Source organism: Phalaenopsis equestris, unplaced genomic scaffold (assembly GCF_001263595.1).
Source record: "Phalaenopsis equestris unplaced genomic scaffold, ASM126359v1 Scaffold232356, whole genome shotgun sequence".
NCBI classification, from domain to species: Eukaryota; Viridiplantae; Streptophyta; class Magnoliopsida; order Asparagales; family Orchidaceae; genus Phalaenopsis; species Phalaenopsis equestris.
In genome coordinates, this window is record NW_018250322.1 from 489,815 (window position 1) to 505,111 (window position 15,297).

The 15,297-nt window shown below is 37.6% G+C and overlaps 2 protein-coding genes across 4 annotated transcripts in view; one reads left to right on the plus strand and one right to left on the minus strand.

Moving 5' to 3' along the window:
- LOC110038275 (membrane protein of ER body-like protein) overlaps window positions 1–8,159 on the minus strand; it is a 57,953-nt gene extending 49,794 nt beyond the window's left edge. For all 3 annotated transcript variants that reach the window (XM_020743062.1, XM_020743061.1, XM_020743060.1), the window contains exon 1: window positions 7,994–8,159. In XM_020743062.1, coding sequence (XP_020598721.1) covers window positions 7,994–8,078 — 85 coding nt within the window. In that variant the 5' untranslated portion in view covers window positions 8,079–8,159. The remainder of the gene's footprint in view (window positions 1–7,993) is intronic.
- A 4,626-nt stretch (window positions 8,160–12,785) lies between these two features.
- On the plus strand, window positions 12,786–14,534 carry LOC110038285 (cytochrome P450 89A2-like). Its single transcript, XM_020743074.1, has one exon. The coding sequence runs from the start codon at window positions 12,814–12,816 to the stop codon at window positions 14,335–14,337; it is 1,524 nt and encodes a 507-aa protein (XP_020598733.1). The 5' UTR covers window positions 12,786–12,813; the 3' UTR covers window positions 14,338–14,534.
- Window positions 14,535–15,297: the final 763 nt, after the last annotated feature.

Below are 15,297 nucleotides of genomic sequence, written 5' to 3' on the forward strand. Positions count from 1 at the left end.
ACATCAATTACTTGCCCCAGCTCGTGAAGAACCATCCAGCCCGGAAAAACATCTCCCACAACGGGAGACTCAATCCCAACCACAATCTCTCACATTCATTCTTGTTTCTGATATAGTTCCTTATCGCAGCGGTCTAGAACCAACACATGCTCACACATATACAGATACTAGTCCTCATATTATTGGTCTTCAAGAAATACATGCACTGCTTAGAGATCATCATAAATTGTTCATAGACTTTAAATGCACAATTGACAATCGTCTTACAAATATAGAGAATACAATTACAGAATTAAAAGCTGAAGTTGCTTGTTTACATAAAGTAATAAAACAACCTAGTGCGGAATTACCATTGAAACGAACCACAGCGTCCCCACTAGGTAGCTTAATTTGAAGGATTAAAGTTAAAAAGGATAGAAGGAAACGACAACTCAGTTCCCCTTACGTGGTATTTGAACGAAAAAAGAAAAATAAACCAGCACAGGCAATTACTGAGGAGATTGAAGAGGTACAACATTTAAAACTCATGATCAAATTCAAATCTTCTTTTACTAATATAATTAACATCATCTATTAATTAATAGGTTGGAGGTGTCAATAAAGGTGAAGCAGACCAATCGCATCATTCACCGTTTGTTAAAGAAGAGACTGAGGATGTAAATAAGGGAGAATCAACAGCTTTACAACCTACTATAAACGATGATATTATTGTTGATCAACCAACTGCAGATAATAAGGAGGAGACAAAATTGGAGGAGAAAGAGGAGGATTAGGAACATGTGGAAACACATTATGTTGATGAAAATTATCCTGATAAGGTATACATTTTTTTCTTTATTAGTTTATTTAATATTTAAACCATACAATATTATTTCCTTATTTTATAGGTTTGTCCAGTACCACTTGTGGTTGATTTTCCTGCTATAGAACAAATTCCAGATTATATGCGGGAAATAATCGAACTTTGCTGTAATAAATTCACCAACTTGTCAGTGTGCTATGTTTTTAAATTGCTTTAGATGTTCTACTTTCGTATAGATTTGACGTAACATTCATATGTTTGAAATGCAGAGATGATTTAGTTATTAATATGGGACATGAGTCGTTAACACGATGTTATCTAGATGAACTCCACAAGGAGGGTTGGTTGGGAAACGAACAGGTCGATTGTTTTGCAATGTTGATGGAAGCTAAAAGATGTCAAGCACCACATTTATATAAATCTTACTTATATGTCTCTCCATACCACTGGATAAATTTTCGCATTCCTTTCACATATAACGTACCTTAATACATCTAACACACCAACTTTATTCTTATGTGATATGTCTCTATACAGCTGTATAAAGTCGAAAATGTTAAAGGATTTGTAGAGCACATTACAACAGCAACTGTTGTGAACACTAAGTTGATTTTACTTTCAAAAATAAATAATCAGCATTGGACATTACTAGTTGGGGCAATAAAGGCAATAAAGGAGCAATAAAGGAGCGTAGATGGATATTTTACGACTCCTTACCAAACAGAATGCATATGAATATCACTGACGCCATTGTAAGTAATTGTATATACTACTGAGTTGATTTTACAACTCATACTTATCTTCAAATAATTGTGTAGATTAAACATTTTTGGAATGATGTTGGCCAAGCTTTCTAATTTGATATGAGTAAATGGCTGATACATATGTCTAGGGGCATACCAATACAGAGCAACAGTTTTGACTGTGGAATATTTGTATGTAAATATATGGAAGTAATAGTGTAAAAGAATAAAGCTGATTGGAAATAGTACTTGGAATGACAGAAATCTATGTCACTATTTAGAGCTGAAATGGGATATGAGATATGCAAATTTGCTTTATCAAGAACATGATCACAGGTTTATGTCTATTACCATTTAATCCTTTAGTCACCCAAGAAATCATCATTTTTGGCTAAAGTTATTAAGGAATGACATAGTTTTTCTTTGTTTATAATGCAGATCCAGGTTTCACCAAGGCAATATCATTATTTGTTCGCTCTTAAATACATGCACTGGGTAGTTCCTTTTTAATAGTAACACTTCCCTGGAGAAGCATGCTTTTAATACCTTCCATTTTGAGATTCTGTAGCTTTCGCTGATTTTCATTGTTTTCTGTAATCGCATGTGAAACGTGGCTATGATTTTGAGAACTATGCCAGAAGAGAGATTGTGAATTGGCGTTGACATAACCTGTTGAGTTCTGCTTCAAAAGTCAGCCTTTGGACTTAAAGAAAGGTTATATCAGAAATTTTTTTGTTGAACTATTATTTAAAATTATAACATTTATAAATTTTAGCAGAGAATCAACTTTTGTATAACCTGTAGTGATGATTTATTCTAATTTCTTGATTTGTGCAGGAATAAAAGCAGAATTTAAAGGACACATGCTGTGGGACTTCAGATTTATTGTTGGGGGAGCAGCAGTGCTGATTATATACACTGATGGATAGTTTTAGAAAGCTCGTTGCTGATGGACAGTTTTAGATTTCTTTTTCTAACAATGTACTATATGTTTTACTAATAATGTATTATACATCTGGTGTGATTGAAATGTTATGGCAGACGAAGTTTTCTTTTCCACTTTTATCAAACGATCATATCTATGACTAAACTTGTCTGCAAGCAAATCCTGTGCATGAGTGGGGTAAGGTAGATTAAATAAAACTCTTATTTTTCATCGACCGAGAACAAAGCAATATTCCTAACAGAGACAAGGTAATCTTTCAGAAGGTGAAAAGAAAAACAGATAATTAATGAAGTACGCATGAGATTTCAAATTACACACTTACCATGATATGGCAACATCCTCTACAACCCATTCTTTCGTCTCCTAAAAAAGTGAGACAATATAGTAGTGAAGTTTAGTTACATACAATCCATGAAAGTACAGTGTGATTGTATGCAACTAGAAAACCTTGAACAATAAAGTTGTATGTGAGTAGACAGATATCTAAGCATATAAAGCCATCTTTTCTACCAAGCTAACGTTCTCAACAGAAAGCCAAATTTTGACTGGAGCTACAGTTCATTTGATGGAGAGAGCAAACACAAATGAAGTCATTATTTGGTCTTTGTCTTGGTCTGCGGTTCCCACACATAATAATTTCTTTTTTATTTGATTTTGATTATTTAATACTTGAAAATCTATAATCTTATAGATGAACTTGGCAAGGCGATCGTAAAAATGTATATATACATATATTTTATAATAAAGGAGAGGTGCAGGAGAAGCTAAGTCAGACGATATACAAAAGGGCTTCACTCAAAGTAATAAAAATATCAAGGACTTTATAATTGTGGGCATTTCCAGCTTATCGACAACGATCATTTCCAGATTTTAAAGGACTATATCAGCTAGTTTTCCAAGTGATAAATTTTCAATAACAAAATTACCCAGATAGAGTTGCATCTAAATTACTTTATAAGAAATTTAATGGTATATTTTAAAATTACATTGTTAGAAGCACGACATCTAAATTCCAGATAGAGTTACATCTAAATTGTATTTAAATTACAGCACAGATAGGAACGATGACATCAAGATAGATTATTAAATTCCATTGTTAATTATGTAAAATGATGACATCTAAATTGATACATTTCTTTTTATTGACTTCACAAAGCAGAATTGATTAACAGTGTATTTGTAAAATTCAATCTTTTACATAAAATCGTCAAACTTTTAATGTCATTGGTGAAAAGCTTATTTCCAGCCTTAAAAGCTTTTATTAACCACATAGACTTGAGCTTGTTTTCCTGGTATAATAAACTCTTAAGATAAATCATACAGGCATCTTTCTCCAAATCTCTATTAAAGAAAGAAATCATAACATTCACTTATTTGCACAAGATAAAATTCTTCTACAGCTATGATTTGCTTAAGATAAAATTCTTCTACAGCTATGATGCCCACATCTTTTACAGAAATTCCAGCTATGATGCCCACATCTTTTACAGAAATTCACCCAATGAAGGCATTGTTGCCGCATCAATTAACTCCGTCATCATGGCAGTGTAGGATTTTCTATTCCGTGGAGCAAAGAAATTCTGCAATTGATAACAATGTATTAGAGAAAACTTGAAACCACCCCAAACAACATATGAAATCGAACAAATCACCATTAAATTTGAACCTGTGTTAGGTTTGAACCTGTGTTAGGAAATTAGGAAGTGAGCACATGGGCGGATGACACTGTGATGTTTCGAGTTCTTCGGTTGTTGACACATTTTTTTGTTTTCCTGTGTATAAAGTGTTTATGGGTGAAAACTAATGGTTTGTTGAAACATATGAAAAGGGATTAGAGTTATAAAATACACCTTTTGATTTTTTATTTTTTTCCCAATACCCTTTTAGTTTGGCATATTAGATATACCTTTCGGGCGCATTTTGGTAGGATCATTCAGATTTAATTCATTGTTGACAGGTTCTTTATTTTTCTTTTGTTCGCTCCTACCTCTATAACCTTTACCAACCAGTATGCATCAATATACAATGACAGTTTCTTCATTGACTCCCTCATGCGCTGCTCAGCTTCTGGATTTTCCTTTGCTTTTTGGGTGCACTGATAAGCTGTTTTCTGCATGTGTGCTTGGAAAATTAGGTCGGTCGCCTTTAATATCATGTGAGGATTGTGAGTGTTGCAGATGCATGTACCCATAACTATTATACACATCTCTTTTGCATTTTCAGATCATCTCAATAATAAATATTTAACAGGTATCTTCTTATATCTTCTTAATATGTAGTTTAGGACTCTAAGAGAGTGTGAACATATTAGACTCATCATTTCGAACTTCCTGCAGCTGCACTTTATATCCAAACTCGAACTGTTGAAGTGAACAACCCAAGTAGTGTTGAACATGTGATCATCCAAATTCTTAATGAAAAACTCATTCTCATTGTTTGTAGAGGCATGTAATTGAAGACCACAGGACCCGTGTATAAATTCTTCCTCAAACATTGTGTACAGCTTCCTTGAGTAAAATGCAGTTGTCTGCCTCATATTGGGCTGTCTTCGCGACAGGAGTAATCATAGATTGATCACATTTGAAATTCTTGCCTTTTTCATTTGACCTCCATGTTCTCATTACATTTTCAATGCCCAAGAAATAATATGTAATAGAACTTTTAGGTTTTGAGACATCATGTCATATGTTATTAGTTGACTCACTCCTCTGTGTCGATAAAATTCTCGTTCCAAATACATCTTTATTAAAAACTATAGACCACTTATGTCTAATCTTGTATATATTATCTAACCAAATATTGTCCTAGAGATTACCTGTCTCAATTATCACCCTCCATGTATCATCAAATTCCTCTTCAGACTCGCATTTGTTCAAGCATTTATAAAAAAAATTACTGACAATCCTATTTCGTACGCTGCAATGAACCTTTATAGGCAATTTCTTGTATATGTGTCACTGGCATAATCTATGTCATGTATTTGGCAAAATTTCTGCTATTGCTAAAGTCATAGCCTGATCCTGATCAGTGTAGATTGTTATTGAATGATTATCACCCATGATACGCATGATGGTTTTAAAAAGCCATTTGAACGAGTCTGTCGTCTCCTCCGACAAGAATCCGACTCCAAATAAAACATTTTGACAATTCATTTTAACACCAACAATAGGAGCACAACATACGTTATATTTATTTAACCTATAGCTCGTATCAAATATAATCACATCTCCAAAGCAGTCATAATCAAGTCTGGATGTCCCGTCGCTCCAAAAAAAGTTCATCAGTCTGTCGCTCATATCAGTTTCAAAATCTCATTCAAACATGTTATCCTCAGCATGTCTCTCTGCAAACAACTGCAATAAAGCATTCGCATCACCATTTTCAATACCATTTTTAATTCTACATCTCCTCTCCTTCTGAATGAAATCGAAAGCATTTGTCTTTGTGCATTTCAGGTTCTTTACACCCCCAACTTCTTGGGTTAGGAAGTTAAAAGCGTCTTTTGGTCTAATCCCAGATTGTGTCATGGATCTAAGCACATTTGCATTTACTTCACTTATCTTTCTGATGGAACGCAATAAGTGTTTGTCACCGGGGTTCACTAATGAGTGGTTATGCGATTCAATTAATTTTTTAACTGCCCAATTGCCTTCCTCATCAACTTCGTATCGGATCATTGCAGGACAACCAATTTTTGTTTCTGTTCTACTATATTTAACAATTTCTGTAATCTTGAGCTCTTTCTTAAAACTTGTTTTTCCACATACAAAGTCCTTCATCTTGATATTTCTAGAGTTAGGCCAAAACGTAGCGTGCTCCTTACGAACACTGAATCCAATATGATGAGGGTAAGCACAATGTACTTCATATGCTTCTTTCTCATTGTGGACCATCGTTTAAAGTAATATGTTTTTTGTTTGCTCGGTACAACTAGCTTTGCTCTCACCAAACTGCACACATAAGAGAATAAAATGTTAGGCTCAATAGACAGCTTAAAAAATATCCCTAAACTTCATAATGCCACCTCAAAAAAAAGACCTAAAATCATATACCTCTAAAAAACTCACGCCACCAAATACTTTTATATTGTTAATTATCTACAAACACACGCCTCCAAAAACTTGAGTCTAATGAAGGATATATTAATTACTCCAATATTTACTTCACTGTTTTTATTAGACATAATATCATGCAACTATGCAAACATAACACAACATACATACAAAAAACAGATATATCCTAAATACAAGAAAATCATAACAGCAAAGAACATAAAAGAAAACCCTAAACTAATTATTATAATAACACATCTCCAAAAACATGCCACCATTTTAAATTTCACTTCTTCTGTCCTGTCAGGATAACGCTTATCTTCTCCTTCTGCGTCATGCACTGCGTCGAACATAAACTGACACTCTCTGTAGTCGTACTCCATCTTCAAGTTCAAGAGGTCCACCTGCCGGAAGCTGCCGCTGCAGGAGAGAATGGTCAGAGACAATGAAACAGTAAACCTAGCTGCTTAAATACCATGTTTCGTGCTCACCAATTTAAATCATGTACAGCGTAGTTACATTCAGGGTACACGCGCGGTTGCAACTGAAGGGGCATAATCCTCCGTTACATTACAGTTACAACATGGGTACAATCTCTAATATATGCGATTACAAGCGTTGTTCCACTATACAGGCTTGAAAGTCTGTTATATAACGGTTATAATCGAGTTACAGCGATAGTATAAAGCTACTTCCGTGGCGACGACGTTAAATTGAAGTTTCATTCACGTTACAAAAAAATTACTGTCGCGTTACATATTTCTTTACCGCGGAATGTATATCTGGGGTATATCACGATTACTACATTCCGGGGTATATCACGATTACAAACGTGTTACATGACTCTGTACCGCGGAAGGTATAGCTTGAGTATGCTCCGATTACAAGCACATTACATGGACTTGTACCGCGGAAGGTGCATGACTAGTATATCTCGGTCACAATCTCGTTACTGTAGGCTGACCGCGGGATATATAGGAAGGGTATATCGGAGTTACAGATCAAGGTACAAACGACTTACACCACAGGTCGGATAACAGGTCATGCGCGAATTTATTTCAATTTATTATATTTATTTAATGCAGTGGGCTAGCCGAAAATTATGTGGCGTCTTCTGATTGGATATCGCAGGCATCGTTGCGTGCTGTCTTAAGTAGGCAATTTTTTTCCCTTGCGAAGGGCCGAGTAAAACAGAAAGCTCAAATAGGCCATTTCAATCTTACAGTCAAAACTTCCCCTCTTTTAGCAATGGAACAAGAAATGCGAACAATAGAAGGATTAGTTAAAGATTTTGAAAGTAATTGTAAAGATCCTGGAGTCGAATCCGTCCAGATCCAATTTACGCATTATCGCTGAACACATCCAAAAACAAATAGCAACAACAACAACAAATTATAATGGAAGGGAAAGAAAAAACAAATTATAATGGAGGGGAAAGAGACGGCACTACCTTCATCTTCTTCGAGGTAAACGATCCGGCTCCCTTCTCTTGCTCCGGCGATGGCAATGGAAACGGCGTCGTTCTCGACCCCCATCGCAGGAGTGTTTATGCTTAATTTGAAACCCCTTCGCTCCTTACTCTCCAGCTCACATTCGGCGTTGACCTTCTCCCCATCCTCCTGGCTTAATTTGAAACCCCTTCGCTCCTTCCTCTCCATCTCACATTCGGCGTTGACCTTCTCCCCATCCTCCTGAACCTTCTCCTTCCTTTTTCTCTCGGAAAACCAAACCGACTCCATTTTCCTCCGCACCGTCTTCCTCGTTTCAAACTGCACTCCTTGGATTATTCTTGTTTAAAGCCTCTCGCTGTTTGGAGTACCCAAGTTGAGTGCGATATGGAAATCCAAATTTAATACATTTTAAATATATTAAAGTTTAAATTTTAATAATATTTTGACATATGAGAGAAACTTACATTATTTTTAATTATATTATTTGTAATTATAATATTTATTATTTATATACTATACTTATGATTTAAATTCCCATATTTGTTAAAAGTTTATTTTTTTCCCCTAATTTCGTCGGGGCATTTACATACATATCACTTAATTCTTATATATTTATATATCTAAAAGAAAAATACATAAGATAAAAATTTTAGGTGTTAGATATGTAAACTCATAAGAATTATATGGTATGTGCATAAATTTATCGAGTTTACATACATACCACACATCTCTTAAATATATACATGTCTTTCACATATATATCACATTAAAAATAATGATGCATGCCAAAGGACTATGGCAGTAGAGTGGCATCACACGCTTACAAAATTAATGAGAATTAAGCAGGAGGAGACAATTCAACTTTTACATAAAAAATCCTGAAAATGTGAAAAGCTCACGGGGTCTAGCCTAGTTAAAATAATCTACTATGAATAGAGAGTACATATGTGCACTCATCTTCTGAATTATGGAAGATTGAGTTATAAAGTTGACCATTGTAAATCTATAATTATAATTTACTAATAATAGTCGTTGTATAGTTGTAAGGAATGTAGTTCTTAGTAGATTGCAAGTCATAGTCGATTGCTAAGGAGACAGTTGTTCGCCATGAGTGTTGTAGACGGTGGTTGCAGTGTCAGCTTGTTATATAAGATGTAATTGAAAGTCATGGTAGTAGTTAGTCATGTGGGTTGCAGATAATTACTTCAAGAGCGTTGGTTGACCTCATTGATCGTAGTAGGATGTTGTAGAAGTTGTGAGCCATGTAGGTTGCATTTGGTCACACAAGGCATAGTGGTGAGCTACAATGACGTTTGTAGGCTACAGAGGCAGGAGTCAGGAGCTGCACGAGTTGTAAGTCATGTAAGACGTAATAGATCGCGTAGGTCACAGAGATGAGTTGGGACGACGTTTGCAAGGTGCAAAGGATGCAGTTGGGAGCTGCAATAGCTATGATAACATCTGTGGTTTCTAACACGACTCGCAATTACACAGTTATTTTGTTTCTTGGCCAAAAACTTGACCCAATTTCTTTAGGCAGCTAGCGTACAAAAATAGATATGTTATAGTGTTTAGAATTTGATATATAGTTCACACGCTATGGGTTCTACACAAATATACGTATTATTCAAGTAATATAAAGTTTTTTTTTAAACTCAGAGTATTGATCCCACAGACAAACAAGGTAATAAATCCCAAAGACTAGTTCTAGTCTACTATTATTAGTCCTAGTTTGGAAAGAATATTAGGGGTATTTTCTATCAACTACTCCTAAATAAAAACCTAAATCTAAAAGTTAATCTTAACAAAATAAATTAATTTTGTGAATTTTGAGGTGTAAACACTACATTTCTCTTGTTGTGATCTAGATAATGTATAGGAATATGATACTTAGAATCTAATTTGGGTAGTGACAATATGATCAAAAATCTATGTTGCCCTCTTTCGAGGGTATAACGTAGCTTGGTTAACCTAGGATTGATTCCTTAAAATACTAGATTGTCACGATAAAACTTCCAGCCTCTCATCCTAGAGTCTCCTTCTCCTAATAGCCCTCTAATTGGCTCAATCTTATATTTAAGGTACGAAGCCTTAGATCAAATTGGTAAGAATTTAGCATGTCACCCTAGAAACACCTACACTGAACAATGAATATCTCCCTAACATTGCATTGAATCTTAGGACTACTCTTCCTCACCCATAAGCTCAATGTGGTTCCTCCTAGTTTTTTAAATCATAGCCCTTTTGAGTCAAATTTTAACATTCAGATTGAATATGTAAATGAATCAACATACAATATGTGCAATGATCCACACGCAAAAAATGCCACGAATGGCCAAACATATACAATGCAACCCAAAAATGCTTAACCCAAAAACGCTTAATTGTACGTTGAACTCATCTTAAGGACCTCACATAGGTACCTAGGGTTGACTCTCTTGGTTCTGTGGCAAAGCTGCCTCCGACTTTGACATGGAAATGTGGAGGACTTCACCCTTCGATTCTAACAGGGGAAGTCTTTCACTGTTCGTAGGACAAACTAGCTATAGGGCCTTTTTCCATCTTACAAATGCCCACGATTTTTATAGGATGAGTTAGCTACAAAGCTTTTCTCATCCTTTTAGATCGACCTCTTCAACCCCTCCAAAGAAGGTTGGGAGCACCGAAGTCGTAGAAAACTGGGATTCCAACCCACTTGGTAAGGATCTAAGGCTCGAAAAGGGGAAACCACTAAGCTCTGAATAGGACTTGACCACACACGAAATTCTTAACCTTTGGCTACCTTTAGAAATTGATGGTCAAAACAAAATAGGAGTGTGGTTCGTGGCGACTAATGTTGGACAGCCATGCTCAACTCTTGTGGGTGGATGAACCCACACGCAAAACCTAGGTTAATCTTGGGTCGATTAGGAGTTAGGAAGTCTCACCACAATGAAGGTTGCATCATGTTTCTTCACGTTGGAAGCTCTCTTGTTGGTAGGAGAGAAGCCTACGTCCCGACGATGCTCAGGTGATCCTTCCCTGAGCTAGATAAAGCTCTCCTCATGCGTAGGAGAGTGGATGCATTGCTCCCAAGCTCCTCCTTAAGGAACCTCCCCACACCCTCACAAAATGTGGAAGAATATGGAGAAAATGAGAGAGAGGCAGAGAAGAGGAGAAAGAAGATGAAGCAAGGTAAGAGAAACCCCTCCTCCTTGCTCTTTCTTCAAAAGGCCTCTTCGATAGACCTTTGAATGCTCTCCCACAGCTTTCCCAAAAGCTCCTCAAGCTCCTTTAGCTCGCCAACGAAGAATGAGAGGGAGAGGGAGAGTGACCGACTCGACCGAGTTCGATAAGCATCAATAGAGAAAAATAAGGGTTCTCCCCATTTAAAACAGCTTGGCCTCCAAATGATCAAGATGCCATCATGAGAATGTCTAGGTAGCTTCTAGAGGAGGACAAAAGGGGCATTATATGCCCTATTTCCCATCCCAAGGCGAGCCTTTACAATTCCAGCAGCCTCGAGAGTCAAAACGGTGTCAAAAACATCTATTTTCTATCACCCGAGAAGTGACCGGCGCCTAGGTGCTTGCTCCCTGGTGCCACCCAGGTGGTGCCATACTTTCAGGCTCTCGTGTTAATGTTGATTTTTGTGTTTTTGGGTGCCTAAGCGCCTGTAATTGGCGCTTAGGCTCCCAAGCGCCAGGGACGTGGCACCAGACTTCCAACGTCTTGGGTTGGATGTCTCAGTAGGCATTTTGGGTGCCTAAGAAGGCGGGGCTGCCACTTAGGTGTCGGACTAGCCCCAACCCTGATTTTCAGTAGAAGTGCCCAATAGAGGATTTTTTTTATCAGTGAGCTATGAGGGACTATGAATGAGTGAAATGTAGTCCCATAACTTTGAAATTAAGTGTTTTGATCGAGCATCCACTGGGGAAAATCGTTGCCAACAGTCGTCCTAAACCACGACGCGGGTAGGGTGGCTTAAACTCAAACTTTTCGATAGCGCGCGTTGGAGGATTTTGTGATCTTCTTCAACTATGGGAGGCTTCATACTGACGTGCGGTGACTTCTGAACATCAGAATAAGCATTGAATATGTCCCACGTTTTGAATGAACCTCCTTGAAGACAGGTTTTCCCGAGTACGGCTAAATCGTCGCCAACCTACCTTATTGCCCTGAACAAGCGCTAGAGAGGCTCAGGTGGGTGACTTGAGCTACTAAATGTACAGACAAACCGTAGACCATCTCAAATCTTTTAGGTGAACACCTAACACTCGTGACACCAAAAATGAAGCCTGCACTGGGCTTGATGTGATTCTCATAGACCAATTTTGATATCATTAGGTTTCTCATTAAACGAGTCAGTTTGACTATCATTTTTTTCTTAAATTAGAGTTCTAGATGATTTTTAATTGAAGTTTGAATATTTCATATTCAAAAAGTTACATTGAGATAGTGTCAAATGATAAATTGATTGATGACCTATCAAATAACATTATTATTTATTTTCAAAATTAAAATAAATATATGAAAATTTTACATAACTACCATATCTTAGTGATACATGAATAGGTGTATTTTAACTTTTGAAAAATTAAAATGATAATAATTTTTATATGATATAAATGATTTGGACACTATAAATATAAGAAATAAAATTTAGGCGTGAGACCTTTTAAGAATTTGTTGTTATTTATGGGGACACCCTTAAGTTATTTCATGCATTAAGTTGAGATATGTAAATAAATAATTAAATAAGAGACTTTATTTATTACATTTATCAATTTTATTTTAAACACGGTAGGACGACCAGGTCGATAATACAGAACCTAAAAAAATGGAGCTTCCTCTGCTGCCTTTTCTCTTCTTCTCCCTCTCAGGAGTCATCGTCTTCTTCCTCTTCTCCTCCTTCAGTCACTCCAAGCTCCCTCCTGGCCCGCCGGCAGCTCCTATAATCGGAAACCTATTCTGGTTCCGCCGGTCTTTCAATCTCCAACATCTAGACTCCCTACTCCACGATCTTCGAGCCCGATACGGCCCCATCGTCACCCTTCGCATCGGTTCCGTTCCGGTAATCTTTGTCACCGATGCTTCTCTTGCCCACAAGGCTCTTATCGAGCATGGAGCCACTTTCTCAGGTCGCCCCACGCCTCTCCCAGCCGCTCGCTTCCTCTCAAGCAACCAACACATCATATCCGCCGCCTCCTACGGTCCTATTTGGCGGCTTCTTCGCCGGAATCTTGTTTCCGAGACGCTCCACCCTTCTCGCATTTCCCTATTTGAAGACGGCCGCCCCTGGGCATTTGATCTCCTCTCTCAACGCCTCCGTGCCCAATCGGAAACCGGCGACGGGATTGTCGTCCCTAGGGATAGCTTCCAGTACGCCATGTTCTGCCTTGTAGTACTGATGTGCTTCGGAGAGAAGTTTGACGAGAAGGTTATCAGAGAAATCGAAATCGCCCAGAGAAATTACCTTCTCCATGCCGGTAAGCTCACTTTTCTACTTTTTGTCCCGGCGATCGCCGGCTATTTCTTTCGTAAAAAGTTGGGGATTGCTATGGAGCTTCGCCGGAAGCAGAAAGAGGTATTTGCCCCATTGATTAAAGCTCGCAGAGAGCGCAGGAAGGAAATTACGGAGGGGGATGGGAAACCAGTTTTTTCATACGTGGACTCCCTGCTGGAGATCCAGCTGCCTGAAGATGGCGGCAGGTTTCTTAACGAAGACGAATTGGTAGCGCTCTGTTCAGAGTTTCTGAGCGCGGGAACCGATACGACGGCGACGTCTCTTCAGTGGATCATGGCGGAGCTAGTGAAGAATCAGCAGATCCAGCTTGAGCTATGGGAAGAGATCAAAAACTGGGAAGGAAGTTCTGAGGATCTGCAGAAGCTTCCTTTTCTAAATGCGGTGATAATGGAAGGGCTGCGTCTTCATCCTCCCGGCCATCTCCTTCTTCCTCACGCTGTAACAGAAGATATCAAATTTGAAGGGTATTTGATACCCAAGAACTCGTCGATTAATTTCAGCATTGCGGAGATGGCTTTGGATGAGAAGATTTGGAAAGAAGCCATGGAATTCAAGCCAGAAAGGTTTATGGAGGGAGGATCAGCTGCAAGAATGGATATAACTGGAAACAGAGAGATCAAAATGATGCCTTTTGGAGCAGGGAGGAGGATCTGTCCTGGGCTTGGATTGGCCATCTTTCATCTGGAATTCTTTGTGGCTAATCTTTTGAGGGAATTCGAGTGGAGAAACGTGGAAGGGGAGGAGATTGATCTTTCTGAGAAGACTGAATTCACTGTTGTGATGAAGAATTCTCTGCGAGCTCGATTGGTTCCTCGAAAGAGAATCAGAGCTATGTGAAGATAAAATCAGGTTAAGTTTAAATATGGTGAGTAATAAGGGAGAAAATATTACATCCGAATGAATCGCACCATACTGTGCATTATACTGTGCATTTGGCGGTGTCATACGATTCACAACGCTGTCAGTTTGTAACATAATCTTTTCTCATAATAAGAGGCATTTACATGCATGCCAATATGCCATACAATTTTTACGTAGTTACAAATCTTTTATATAAATTTACATATTTATGTTTATATCACTCAACTATTTAATCTCACATGAAAAATATTATTATCACTTCTTAAAAGTAATTACATTTTTTTCATGTGGATATTTATAATATGTCATCACAAGTCTTGAGGAAATCCAATGGACTAAGAGTCATGAAAGTATAGCCAAAGAGGACCCACAGAAGAAAGATCAAAAGTCCCATCACTTTAAGATCAAGAGACTTGATTGACCAAATGTTGATCCCTTAGATCCGGTCTTGAAGCCGGTCGGATGTAGGCCGTCATGACCAAAAACCAAGAGATATCGAATCGAGTGAATGCATCAGCTCAACTTATGCCCAACTTCACCGGTCATCTCATAAGAGCATTTGCGATTCTTCATAAAGAGGTCGAGAGTTTATCATGTTATACTTCAAAAACACCCCAAAGGATCCTTTGTCAATAGGTGAGCTATCTGTTGGATTACGGTGATTCACCCTATCCTCGACAATCTAGTCTCATTCAAACTCCTTATCTATGGTTGATAGTCAACAATCGAACTAGAGCATTAGGTCGACAGAATCAAGCCGAAATCCTACCGAACAAAAGATCATTAGAAGACGACTGATAATCTCAACTCAACAAGTCAGACAAACGAGCGTTCCAAACCAAGACTTGTTGATCTCAGCTGATCGAGTTATAAGGTAGTCGAGTCATAGACTCATTTATAAAATAACCTAAAATATATTGTAGCTTCTCTATTAAA

Excerpts from the sequence above, each read along its gene's own strand:
- LOC110038285 (XM_020743074.1), top strand. The coding sequence starts at position 12,814 with ATGGAGCTTCCTCTGCTGCCTTTTCTCTTCTTCTCCCTCTCAGGAGTC.